This window comes from Cydia amplana, chromosome 18, assembly GCF_948474715.1.
Source record: "Cydia amplana chromosome 18, ilCydAmpl1.1, whole genome shotgun sequence".
NCBI lineage: Eukaryota > Metazoa > Arthropoda > Insecta > Lepidoptera > Tortricidae > Cydia > Cydia amplana.
The window spans coordinates 10989908-11004278 of NC_086086.1; the positions used below are offsets into that span (position 1 = coordinate 10989908).

The 14371-nt window shown below is 40.6% G+C and overlaps 1 protein-coding gene across 2 annotated transcripts in view; it reads left to right on the plus strand.

Moving 5' to 3' along the window:
- The window catches only part of LOC134656449 (protein groucho-like), an 80903-nt gene that overhangs the window by 48320 nt on the left and 18212 nt on the right, over nt 1-14371 (plus strand). For both annotated transcript variants that reach the window (XM_063511982.1, XM_063511981.1), the window contains exons 6-7: nt 6402-6600; nt 10482-10507. In XM_063511982.1, coding sequence (XP_063368052.1) covers nt 6402-6600; nt 10482-10507 — 225 coding nt within the window. The remainder of the gene's footprint in view (nt 1-6401; nt 6601-10481; nt 10508-14371) is intronic.

The following is a 14371-nucleotide window of genomic DNA, read 5'->3' on the forward strand; positions in this document are numbered from 1 at the left end:
GGCTTTTTAAAGAAGATCCTAAATAATAAAGACTTTCATTTCTCAGTGACTTCACACCGATTAATTACTCCTACTTACGTAAAAAATATCTAAAAATGAAACCATTGGAGTGAAAAAACATTAGTTCGATTCGAATCGAATTACAGCTAGCTGCTTAATGTGCCTTAACTTTATAATGTACACTCTAAAAAAAATTTGGTTGGCCCTATCAATATCTTGATAGTCGTAATCAAGCATCTTGATTCCATACGAGCCTAACAAGAACTTAGACACATCAAATAAGGTAATTCTGATTGCTATTACTATATCTATGTAACTGAACCAATTAAGATCTTGTTCAATATTTACACGAAAAATAATTATGCTAACTAATTGATCCTAGCAAGATCAACTAAGGGCTTGATAATTATTATCATGATAAGTTACTGTACCAACTAATACAAACAAGTCAGTTTAACTAAGATGTAGGTCAATATTAACATGAAGAATTACTGTATTAACTATTTGACCCAAATAAGTTCAACTAAGAACATGATTACATCGACTAATGCACCTTATTAGCCTGAACTAAGATATTGTTAAATTTGAATCTCAATTGTTTAATCATTTCAACTAAGATGTAAATCAATGTTAACATGAAGAATTACTGTATCAACTATTTGACCCTAATAAGTTCAACTAAGAACATGATTGCATCGACTTATGCATCTTATTAGCCAGAACTAAGAAATTGTTAAATTTGAATCTCAATTGTTTAATCAGTTCAACTATGAAGCTTGTCTAGTACAATATACCATTCTTCATCAATTGTACAATAAAACACAACAAAAAACAACAAGCTTCATAGTTGAACTGATTAAACAATTGAGATTCAAATTTAACAAAGTAAAATTATATGAAAAGGGGGTAAATGAATAAAACAAAAAATATATATAATAAGATGTTATTTATTCATCTAAACATTTAGAAAACTAAACGTTTTACATTTAAAAATCGAACTTTCTTTTACATACCTTACATATATATTATAATTAACATTTAAAACGGGCTACAAATATAATGACCGTTTGGCGTACAACCGTCGATTTCCCCCTTATGGGTACCCGTTGGCGGCAGGCTCGGGGACGTCTGTCGCCTACACGAGGGTCCCTGGGATGGCCAATGCGCAAAAAATGGCGCACTCTTAGAGAAGTAAAGGGAAACAGTTCCTCCGAAGTCGAGTCCGCAGTTCGGACAGCCGCTGGCGGGGTTTCGGAAGCATGGTCCCGATCGTTTCCCGTGCCTCGCCTTAAAGCCTTGAGGCGGCCAACAGGGGTTTTACTGGGTAGACCTGGGGTCTCATTAGTCCACAACAGGGATTCCCACATAACCATCCCGGCCCGTCCCCGCGCCTTTTATTCCCGTCGCCGCGATTAGCACTTGCTCCATGTTGCACATACACTATTATACATTAGGGTCATTAGGTACACAAAGCAAAGGTAACACGTTCACTGTTCCAGGCTTGCCGTGAAATAAAGGCACAAGTAAAATTTATTTCGTTGACGCGTACTTGAATGACTAAGTAGTTGAATGTTGAACGTCGAGGCTGAGACTGACTCCCCACTCGCACGGTCACAGGCGCCGCAGGGGCGCGGGCGGGGAGGACCGCGGGTGCACCGGCGCCCCCCTACTTATCTCTTGATTGAACGGATTAACTGATTATTTAATTTAATTATGAAGAAAATCGATTTAACAAATAATTCTTAATAGAATGGAATATTAGTTTCGTAATTAATACAATAACTTGATCATAATGGGATTGAATGTTTTATCTTCGTTGTTATAAATATTATATGTTTAGTTGATTAAAATGCCAAGTCTTATGTAAATCAACAAAGAGAAAATAATCACATAAACTATTAAAATGTTCATAACTATTACCATATTTATCTGTTTTAATTTATTTGTTAAGGATTGAATCAACCTACGTTACATAATTATGCCAACAAGTTAATGATAGATGCAAAGTATACAATTGTTAGGATTAATAACATACCTACTTTATTAGTTCAATCACAGATACACTTATTGTTTTAAGTAATCAGGTTTCTTTGATTTATATAAGATCGTTATTGTTATAATTAACTTAACGTCAACTAAGAGAAAACTGCTCTTAGTTGGTCTTCATTTTTTAGAGTGTACTATTTGTGTTTAACTGTAAGTGATAAAAGCAATTATGTTGAAAGTGTAACATGTGTGTTGGCGCGTCGCGTGTTGCCGGTTCACGTCTAATGGTGCGTTAGCCGCGCCCCCACCCTGTCTCAATAAACTACCCTCTTTGTAGCTTATGTCGTCGTTTTATGCCCCGCGTTCACGGGCGGGTGGTTCGGGGCACAATATCGATAGTTATCAACTGTGATACAATGGGACGGACGCGAGCTATCAATGTTGTCATCCTAATTCTTTGTTGATCCTTTCAGTTACGTTTTTTTTTCTATTAATGTTATTTTTGTATAAAACCTTCTGAAATAAGTGAATGTGAAATATATATGATTATATCGCTGCAATATATCGATGCGTCAGACATCGCAACAGACTATTAAAAAGTCAAAGCCAATTAGATCATCAATACATTTTAATTGCCAACATCACTGCGTCAATTGCCAAAATATACGGGCAATCAATCAATTATTTTAAAGCAGCAGCAATATCTTAATCCGACGGCGGCGGTGGCGGCGGCGGAGCAATCGCTGGTAATCGCACTTTAATGTGCTCCGACCGCAAACTAACTGATCTTAATTATTCCGGCGTTAGAACGGAAACTTTCCTCTTCTCTTGATAGAACTATTAAAATGTAACTAATTGTGGGTTAATGATATAGAAACAGATTACAATCCCACTTATGTTACTTAGAGCGCTCTAATTGTCCGAGCAATAAAAAAGCAATAAGCATTATCGTTAAGCGACTCGTTTTTATGGTCATCTGTTGGTTACTCTACATTATAGCAATGTATTACATTTTAAACTGTTCATCATTCACGGGAAAATGCTGTATTTCCTTATCCTCTTATCCTGTTTCATCTATACAAATAAGTACCCCCGGCCCCAAAATCTATTCCACAATTTCACAGTAATCGAAATAGTTTTCTTTGTTTTGTGGATCTGGAAAGCCGCCCAACGCACGGCTCTGAAGCTCCATATTTGTGTCAAAAGCATCGCGGCGCTCAGAGAAATATTTTCACGCAAAAACCTGAGCCGTAGAGGCACGCTATCCATTTATAAATCGAGAGTAATCCCGCCGAGACGTGAACGTGGATAGGGAAGCCTAACGTTTTCTTTACAAATTTTACCCGCTACAACTCTTACCAATTTTACAATATAGGCTTTCCCGACTCTAAAGCAAACTCAATAATTCATTCTGTAAATAAAAATACTATTTTGAGATTTTACAAAGACATCATGCCATGCCTACCTTCATCCATTCTAATTCCAGTGGGACCGACATGCCTCCGCCCATATTTAAAATGTCTGATATCTTGTGATTTCTCTTTCGGTTCGCTTACGTTTGAATAACAGATTGACCTTGGTAGAAGTTGGAAGGATTCACAATTCTCAAAGGAATTGTGAGCATAATATTTTTAGACTGAAGTTACAGTCTGATTATAATAATTGTTATACAATTTAAGTTTTAAATTAATTTTGTATCAAGCAGAAACGTCTGCGAACGATGCTATTAAGCTTAGAAATTAATTAAAAGTGGAAAAATCACTGCCTTGGGTGGGACTTGAACCCTATGGCTACTCACGACCTATGGCTCAAATATGGTGGTCTTGGTAGCTCAGATGGCAGAGTACCGTACTAGTGATCCAGTGGTCGTGCTAGGTTGGGTTCAAGTCCCACCCAAGACAGTGTATTTTTCCAGTTTTAATTTATTTCTAATCTTAATTAAGTATCATTTTTCTGAATTGTATTTAACGTATACCTAGGTACTTCGATAATAATCGTTAAAGAAATTTAATATAACTTCAATCTAGTTCATATTATAATCTCCTTAACACCAGGCTTCTCCGAAGTTAGCTGGGTATACGGTATACGCAAACGTCGTTAAGAGGATCAAGTTTTAATCCCTAAGGCTGCTTTGCTCTTTAATCAGGACTAAATTATGCGCTTTTAAAAATGTTACGAACTCCTACTACCCAAAAGTAAATGGGAGTATGCCCTTATGGCCTACAGTGGATCTGCGGTATTGTCGTTCATAAGGATCTGTGGGGGGCGTTAGGGTTACCTCTAAGCAAATAAACGAGACAGCCAACTAAACCGACTCCACTCTGAACTGTAGCATTAATCATAAAGCACACTTAATACAAATATTATGGTTCTCAGCACACACATTAGGATTTCAATTTATACTTGTATTTACGAAATTTCAACGAACAATGCCCTCTGGCGTTGTACGTTTGGGAAATGTGTAATGCGTACCTATTGTTATTACTGGTGTTTATAAAATAGTTTGTATAGATAGAAATAGAAATTGCTTAGTTTATAAACGTAACAGATGGGGAAATACAATAGAGATCACGCGCCTGTCGACATGACTAGGGCTGTGCACTGCACGTACCTATAATACACAGGGTGACCGGGGCCGAGGAACCGGGGTAGCATTGCCAGCATGGGTGACACGGGGTAAACGGTGACAGTTAACGCGGGTGCACACGGTAATTACGGCTTTGTTTGTATAATTTGGACCGCTGGGACCTCGGCCCACGCTTTATGAATTTATGACGCATGTTCAATGAAACGTGGTGTACTACTGACCTGAGAATTCATAACACTGCTCTGTGTAAATGATTATGCTTGCAGGAGTTGCAGGCATACTCGAAAATTTGTCTTGACATAATTATGTCATCAGTTCAGTTTGCAGTTTTTTATTATCTCAGCGCTTATATTTCTAATATTTTTATTGATGTCAAGTTTATCAAAATCAAAGATAACTTAAATACGTGCCGCTTGCTATGGCAGCTAAACAGATTACTTGCGCATTTATTTGTTCTCGTGGGGTCTGAGGAATTGGACCAAAAATATAATTGGAATTTATAAATTCCCTATTGTAGAAAAGCACTCTAGCTAAGTGGCGCTCGCCACCTTTTGACACACAATAAATCACAGCCGTGAGCGGCCAATAAAAAATATGTTCCACCCTCGGCGAAAATCCAATTAATTTTCGGCCGCTAAAAAAGAACGTGCTCGTCCGACCGGAAAAAGCTTGGAGCTTCGGAGAGAAGTGCGCGAGGAGCGCCACGGACCGCGCGCAAGCGGGCGCGGGCGCTGACGCGGGCGCGGCGGCGGGGAGCGGACCAAGCCGGCAGATAGGGACAGATGGGCGGGCAACCGCTCGCAGTGTATAATAATAACGTTAAACGAGACGAGATACGAACGGGAAGCGCGGGAAAAGTGGAAAAAGGGGAATAATGGAGAAGGAGTAATCAATTTCGCTCAGTCGCCGCCGCCGGCGGAGTTCTCATTTAAAATTTAAAATATAGCGGCGGCAGGGGGCCGTGGAGGACTTTTAATTTGGGCCGGCTACGGTTTAAAAATGCACGACGCTCTGCGGTGACACATCAATTCACTTTGACTGTCGGCACTCCCAACTAAAATGTTTTCTTTTTTTTTTTCACTTTAATCAGAGTAGCTAATTTGCGTCGCGCGAAACCCATGCATAAATTGGGCTTTTGCAATCACGTATTAATCTCACTACCGCGCCTGTGCTTCGTCGTACCTGATGCGGCGTCTATTGCCTGCCACCTGTGCCAACCTTGACCGCCTCTAAAAAAAAAAAACAAGTAACAAATTTAAATGCAAAACTCACCCCTTTATAGGCATCAGGCACCTATTCAAGTATACTTACACGTTCCACCCCTATAATAATACGTACAGCCATTGTATCGTTTGATCCCTTTTGTTACTTTTTTTGCTTAGGGATGAAGGAGGTAATTGTGTTATAAAACTTGTTTTTTGATTTGTTGAAATGTGATAGTGGTCCTAAAATTACTAGCCATAACTAGTTTCGAACCCAAACAAACCCATAAAGCTCAGCATAAGATCGGTTTTCCTAGGATAGCGGTGCGTCATATAGCGGCCGTCTCCATACTAAATAATACGGCTATTTATCCATATTTATGGATGTCGTAGTATTTGTATGGAGACGGCCGCTATATGACGGCACCGCTTTCAGAGGAAACCAAAGCTTAGGTATTATTATTAGTATTTACCATTCATCCCTCTTATCAATTATTCGATACACTAAAAATGCACTAGATGATTGTCTATCAAACAGGTTTTGTAAATTAAGTATTGTATTGAGAATTCTGAATGTACTAGTTTATCTATTCTATGCACTTACATATACCTAAACATTATTGCAGCAACAAAGGCCGGACCTGCCGCGGTTGCTGCAGCAGATGCACGCGGCGCACTTGCCCACGCACGGCGCGCCGCCGCTGCCGCTGCTCGGGCAGGGCGCGCTGCCGCCCGCGGGGCTGCTCGGGCTCGGCGTGCCGCACCACCCGCTCTCCGTGCTGGCCAAGCCGCCCGACCTACACCGGCCCGATGACAAGGGGAACGGTAAGTTACAACATATTAGGTACATCTGAAGCCGTGTCGTATCGCCAGCTGCGTAATTTATCCGACCAGTAATGAGAACATGAAGCAATTGTCTTGTAGACCCTGAATCACCCCTAATTACGTGCCAAATGTTCGCGACACCGCGTCCTGTCTCGACTTTCAAAAAAGCGTGCAAAGTATCTGCTGTAATTTAATGTTTCTAGGGAAATAATTGAAGTGTACCTAAATACTAACGAAATTGATTGTGTCGGACAAGCACACCTTAAAAGTTAAACCAAATTACATGTTATGAAATGATTTGAATATTTTATTAAGACGCATAAAATACGAAAAAGATAATGCGAGTATAGCTATTCATACAAAGTATTTACCTACAAAGAGCAAGGGGAAAGCTGATTGGATTTCCCAAGCGCACAAATCCTACCCGGAATAGCCAACAACACCCAGTCTGACCGATTTATATGATTATTGGTAGCCAGGCTAGTCAGTCACTGGATCATTCCTGGCCGCAGAGCCATATAGCTGTAGCCGACCGCCTTTTGTCGCCTTGCCAATTATATCCAACAACGGCCCGCTATGTACTGCACGACGCACGTCAAAGGCATTTAATGCATAGCCTGAATCGCCTGAGTTTGTGCGCAAAGCAATCGCTGGAGCAATCCTATTACGGTGCACGTACATGGGCGAGGGGTATTAGTACTGCATGTGCTGCTACAATTAATTTAAATGCAATAGCCTCAATAATTGGCTCTGTTAGCACGGGTAGGTAGTTAGCATCCCGTCTGTCCGCATGATAGGTAATTGAAGCGTGCTCGCTCACTGGAACAATTATTATAATATATCTAATCGTGCATTAAGCTTTGATATAGAGCAGTTGGCATTATATACTTACAGGGCAAATTTCACTTTTAAAAAAAGGCAACGCTATATTTTGATAATTTGCGTAGTAAATAGGTAGTAAACATGTATTAGTCAGCAGTCAGCGCAAACAGCAAGCTAACCTAATTTGTTTTAATTCGAGTAATTTAAAGCTTGGATGAGTTCACGACCGCAGACATTCAAGTCACCCGCAAAATTACGTTTTTAATTGACTAAACTGGTAAAGTCATAGAATTTCCACTATTCATCCCCCTGACAGTAATACACATACATACCTAACTCTCGTCCTTATATACGAGCGCCTACGTGAGTTAGGCGCTTATTTATTTTAATCCTCGTAATTTAGTAAACATTAAAACGCGGCTGAGTTCGCGACCGCATACACTCAAGTCACCCGCAAAATTACGTTACTAATTGACTAAAACACGCGACGCTCACACCAGCAGGAATAATTAATTGAGGCAAGGTAGAGTGGAGGAGCCGGAGCCCCCACCTGCTCGGTAACTCTTACATCAGTACACCGATAATGGCACAAATTAGCCGGGGAAGTGGCTGGGGGAGGTCGGGGGGCGCTAAGCCGGAACATCCCGGAGCGCAGATTACCGCTTGCTTTTGTAATTAACCGGAGCGACGGGCGGCTTCCAAATCCATTTCTGTGTTACATTTTCATTTGTGGCGCGCTCGCCCCGCTTGCCTGGTTTATTCGCGCTCTACGCTCAAACCGCACCGCTCCCATTGTTTGTATGAATAATATTATAACTATAGGTATAACTAACTTATACAACTTATAGACCTACATCTGCTGCTATACGGAGCGATGAAAAAATCGGTTCATGTTTTCCAAACTGAACGCTTGTTTACTTATTCTATCCAAACATTGACAAGTAGCTTCAATTCGGAGAAGTGACTTTTTCATACTTCCAAAGCAATATCGGGCAAGCCATATAGCCGTCAGCGATCCGAAAACACGCAAACAGCGAGTTCAAAAAGCCTCTCGAAGCTGGTAAATATTGAAACAGTAGTGGGATTGGAGACGTCGGGCGGTCGAGGGGGGCTCTAATAGTCTCCCGTGCCGCACGGTAAACAACACAGGCCAAACAAACACTTCCCGTATTAGGCACATTCATTTTGGCGCGCCTGATCATAATTAAATGATGTGGAATAGGTATGCGTGGAACGGGCAAAATATAAATCAAAAAAGTTCATACATATGTATGTAAAAAAATTAGTGTTGTATGATAATTAATAATTACTATCAAAATACTACACTAAAAAAACCTTAATCATAACTTCTGACTTTATTACAAAAAATGAATATTATATACCACTTGCGACTACGTTCGTATGTTTATCTGTCTATGTAGGTATCTAGAAACATATAAACAGGTAGATAACTTACATGCTAAATCTACTAACTATACTAACTTTCTCAGGAACCTTTAAGATATGCACTACGCACACATCACTATTGATTAATGCTAGACAACTCTAATTCTCGAAATAAGTCGCTGCAGACGAAGTGCCCGGGTACAATGCACCGCGCGTGTGCCGACTGCCGATGCGGCATTAGTATGCCCCGGGAGTACTGCAGGTATAAGTTTTGTTGCGCACACTGTACTTCAGAGTAAAATAATTATTAGGTTACGTATGCAAGCCGTTTTGTGATGTCGCTTTAAAATGTTTTAGAGTAGGTGCTTACATATATAGGATATTTAATTTACTTACGATCTGCAAAACAAAGTGCATAGTTTCTATGTATACTATCAATACATATTTAACCAGATAATTTGATGAAAATGCTCAAACAAATATTAACAGATGTGCATTCAAAATTTAAAGTTATCCAAACGAAAGGCATTTCTCTAAAAGTCTAAATCATAAAGAAAGCTTGGCTACTTCATCTGATTACCTAAATTCTTTGAAGCGCCTTTTTGTAGACTTTGAGTTCATAATAATATTGTTGTATTATCTACCCTAACCATATTGGTTGGAAAGGTTCGGTAATTATATTAGCGTCCCTACTGCGGTTAACTTTCTTCGAAGGGTTCCGTCAGAGGGTTCCGTAGGCATCCGACAACTTCGCGGGGCTTCCATTACCGCACATTCTGCAACTTCGGAGTAGGTATTTGGCGACAGCTAGTTCTATCGAAACTTGGTAAATAACTAAGTACGTTGAACACCCATCCATGCGGTATAAAGTCAAAAGCACGATAGATAGTTAATATGACGCTTACGAAGGTGTGCTTGTTTTAAATTACAATGAAAAACAATCAAATGTTAGTTTAAGCTCACAAAAAAGTAGGTACCTCATAAACCGAAAACACAGACACATTGCAAAGTTATCAACAACAAAAAATATTGATACAAATATACTTACTCTTAACTGTTAATACTTATTATAAGTAAACAACATACAGCCATTAATACAATTTAGTCTTTAAAGTTCTTCAGCGTAAAACTCATAAAGCGTCTCTTTCCTTTTTGAGGCTTACCTTTAAAGAGCTTTACGAGTATCATTATAATAATTGCTATTAAGTAGAAAGTTGAGCTATTTCGGCAGCCCTGAGATGCGTGACGCGACAGCCCCTGCAATATTCATCGGGCACTTTACACCCGACCCGGCTCATGCCCGGGTACATCGCCGAGATTATACCTACCCCTATCCGGTTTATAATACGTTTCAATTTCACCCGCTTTATCCACCCGAAAAACGATTTATGGGTTAACTGGCCGTAGGTGTTAAACAATTTGTCTGGAACTTCCGTGTTATCGTTATCTGTGCTTGTACACCTATCTGTGCTTGTATTTTAAAATTAATAAAATAATAATACACACATTATTTTTAAATGTACATATTATGTATTTAAAATAATGTTCCCTACAGCTTCAAATCTGTAGTTACTGTAGTTAGCTAAGACTTCTAAAGAAAAACCCTTTAAATTTGGAGTGCGGGCTATTGTTGATTGTACTTCAAACAATTTAATTGTCTCATTTGTCGACAGGTATCAGCTCTGCAGAGGAGAGGCATGTGAGTACACAACTTTTTCCAATTTAGCCGAGGTTGTTAAAATTTCAACGACGAAAAAATATGCTTTGAAAAATTCCCAACAGGCGTTCCTTTTCCATTTTGGAATGCCAACGCGCAGGAGCTCGCTCGAACACGTTGATTTCATAACAGGGCACAAGTGGGTGGCGCTATGCAAGTGGCACCCCCTACAGGGCTGCCGTGATGCAAAACCTCTTTCAAAGATTAAGGATGTCACTCGCTTACAATACCTACCTACGTCTAACGCTCGGGTCGGAAGATTAACGTTTTAATTAAAATCGGAAGCGTCGTAAAATATTTTTAAGGCTCAAGTTGGTGACCCTAGTGCAATATAGAAGTGTGCTTCACAGTGCGTCGGCGAGATGTTGCGAATGTCGGGTATCGTGTTACCGCGCGGTGGGGGTGGTGCCTCCCTTGTTGTGCTCGGGTGCTCGCGGCGCACCGCACAGATGTGCCTCTGCCGTCGCTCTGCAAGCGAAACGAAATGCATGCGAATCGATCCATGCCCCCGCTGCTGCGAACATTGTCTTTGTTCACCTAACCTACTTCTGTCTGAGCGCGCCACAAATCTCTCATTTTGACGTTTTGATTTCAACTCCGTTTGGAGGTAAAACTTTAGATACGTGTTATGGTGGAGTTTGATTATATACCTCTTATAATCATGACGACACTCTTGACTTTACTTTGTGAACGTTGGAAACCCGATAATAAGATTAAGTTGGTAAGGCATACCGTAAGTTAGAAAACTGGCGCTCCGGAGTTTACAAGTTTATTCTCCGGTGTGACCCGGTTGCCGCTCGAGCCGCCGATCTGTGCAAACGCGGCGAGCTGAGTAATGCACGGACGCGCCTTACAATTTCAAGTGGGGGTGGGAGGGGGTTACTGCACTCCGTAATAAAGTTTACATAAACCGAGCGTCTTGGCTGCGGCCGGGGGCGTCAGGTTACGCCTCGCCCTACGGACGAATGTTTTCACTGGAATCACGCCGCTGACAACTTCGCGTTTATTTGCCAACATCGAACGGTGTTTGATGTTCTGATACGTTGAATAGCTTGTGAGCCATGTTCTGTAACGATGTGGGTGTATGCTATGACTTAATAGAAGAAACTGAATACTAGACCTGAAATTATTTCACATATTTTAGTCTATTTTATATAATAAAAATGGGAACAAAGCTACCATTATCTGGCGAAAGTAGACAGCATCAGAATAAGGCAGTAGCCAACGTAATTTAGTTAAAATTTTACCGCATTATTTAATTCTCTACCTTCTTTCAAAAGCTCCTTAAAATCTCCCAAAAATAATCAAGGCTGGGACGGTTACGTCTGGCAATTTACACCGAGGTGAAATTGAGCAGCGGCATTAAGCCTAACAGCTCATTTGGGTAGCATAATAACCGCGGATTTATTTCCGTCGCCCGTTCATCCGCTCTCAAATCGCGCCTAATATTCAATTTGGGCGCCCGAACCACACAAAAACTGCTCGGAGCCGGTTCATTACGCCGCGCATCTCGCCTCTTCATCCTCCTTACCTTATCTAAGCCACTCCCCCTCTCCCCCCCGGGAGCACACCACTTCAAGTGGAAAACTCGCAGGGCGAGGGCCGCTCAACCTTGTTTAGCATTCTCCTCGACTTCTTTATTTAATAGATGATGAAAAAACCCCGGTCCGAATAAATTTGCGTTTGTTCTTCGACATGCCCCGTTGGTGCGTGTTGGAGGTGGTCCTTTCATTAAGGTGGTAGCGGCGCGTGTAAATGCGACTACTACCTGCTGCGAAATGGACGGGCGCGCTTTATTAAACCTTCGAGTTTAATTTGGCCGTATTTGTAGCTAGCGACAACCCTAGCGCGTCATGTTTACGCGCGGTAAAACAGCGCTCGACACAACCCTCACAATTTATCGCCCCAGACTTTTCTTAATTGGAAGAAATGGCCACTTGTAATTATTAAGACGCCGTAAAGTGAAACAGATTGCGCGGTAGTCCTCTCCGCGGCAGTTAGGAGTTTACTCTCGTTTGCCTTTTCTTTGCGCTTTATGCGCGGACCTAGTACGTTTATGTTTTACTTTTATTATGCAAGCAAAGTTTACTGTTTACCGTGGAATAGGTACTTGCTCTTTACTACACTCGCAAAATAGGTATAAAAGGAGATGATTTTATTGAGTTTCAGTTTAATCCAGCAGTATTTTTATCTAGTACTCGATAAAATAAAACATTGAATCCGATAAATGTTACGTGAACCGGTTAGTATTGAGTGAAACCATCAGATAGCAAAGCTTGGCATACCGTCTATAGATATTAATCAGGCGCATGCAGCCGAGGGCTCCGATGTGGAGCACTCCAGACTAAAATCTATTATATGGATTATGCTATAATACTTATGTTCCCGGTATAATAATCAGTACTTATAGTTTACTTGACGGGTAAATATAACTTGCACGAACGAACGAACTTGCATGATTAAGATAAATTCCAAATATGTACTATATTCTACTACTAAACCATCTCTGATCGACTAAATAATATTGACCAATGATTGACCTCATCCTCACAATGAAAAGGGACAACAGCGACAAAGATATAGCCCGCTAGTTCAATAGTCTTTGTTTATTTGATTTTTGCCCTAGTGTCCTAGATCATTCCTATTCCCTATGGAGAAAATTCCTGTCTATAGTGAAAACGGTTGACCTTTTCGATTAATTAGCAGGCGATATCGAGATTTAGGAAGCAAGCCTATCAACACGAGAGCGAAACGTCACGTAATGAACACATCAGTCCGGCTGAACGGGCTTAACCTTTCGGCCGCGGACGGTCCCCTGCCTACAAAATGATCCATTCAGCGTCGCTGATACATTTAGATTATGCTCACTGAGCTGATCGGCGCCTAGCGCTCCGCTCTAATCTCCTTATGCTCCGTCTTGATACAGAATAACAGATTAGTACGTCGCTGCATCTCGACAGATTATCTGTCTTGTCCTGGTTGGTAGGTACATTAAGGATTGTGGCGCTGAAGTTTATAAGCGGTTAAATAAATTATACTGGAGCGTAAACGTGTTAATCATTATGGTTTAATTAATAACGGTGTATGAGTATAGAGTTTATTTTGTAGTACACCTTTTCAAATTGGACTAAAATGCTAATGTTTATAAACATCTATCCTTGATACCTAAATACGCTAGAAATGTAAAACGAACCAGTTTGTTCTCCGCTTTCACAGCTAAACGATTCAAATAATAAATAAATGTTGGTACTGCTCGCAAGCGCTTATTAATTTGGATCATGCTTTGTTATTTCTGCGATTCAAATAACATTTAATGCCGTGAGTTAAGAGCTTACCTCCACAGAGGTAGGCGGCGCTGGTCGTGCTCGCGGCTTTGTCCCGATACCCGTATCGCATCGATTCATGCAGGCTTGATCGAATCGCAACCCCCCTCTCCCACCCACAACAATACCTCAGAGCGGTACGTGAGCGAATGGAATATTCAATATTTCAAACCTATTTATTCTCAATGCGCCTGAAGAAATTCCTTCATTCTTTCATAAACAATTTCGATGATATGAAACCGAGACAAAAGGATGAAAGATTCTGAGTTTTGAATCTCTTCATTTGTCAGATAGTAGATATTGTCCACATCTAGTAGTAGTCGCGTTTTAAGGTTTTCACAATCACAGTCACATTTGTTTTAACATCTCAGAGCAGTAAAAGCACCCATTACCTACATTTCTATTCACCAACACCAAACGATTTACAATATCTCAATCTTGACTAGCAGAACCTAATTGACCGAAGCGTAGCGAAGGTCTACGTTTTGACTCGGGCATTTTGCTTTTGTATGTCCGGATGTTC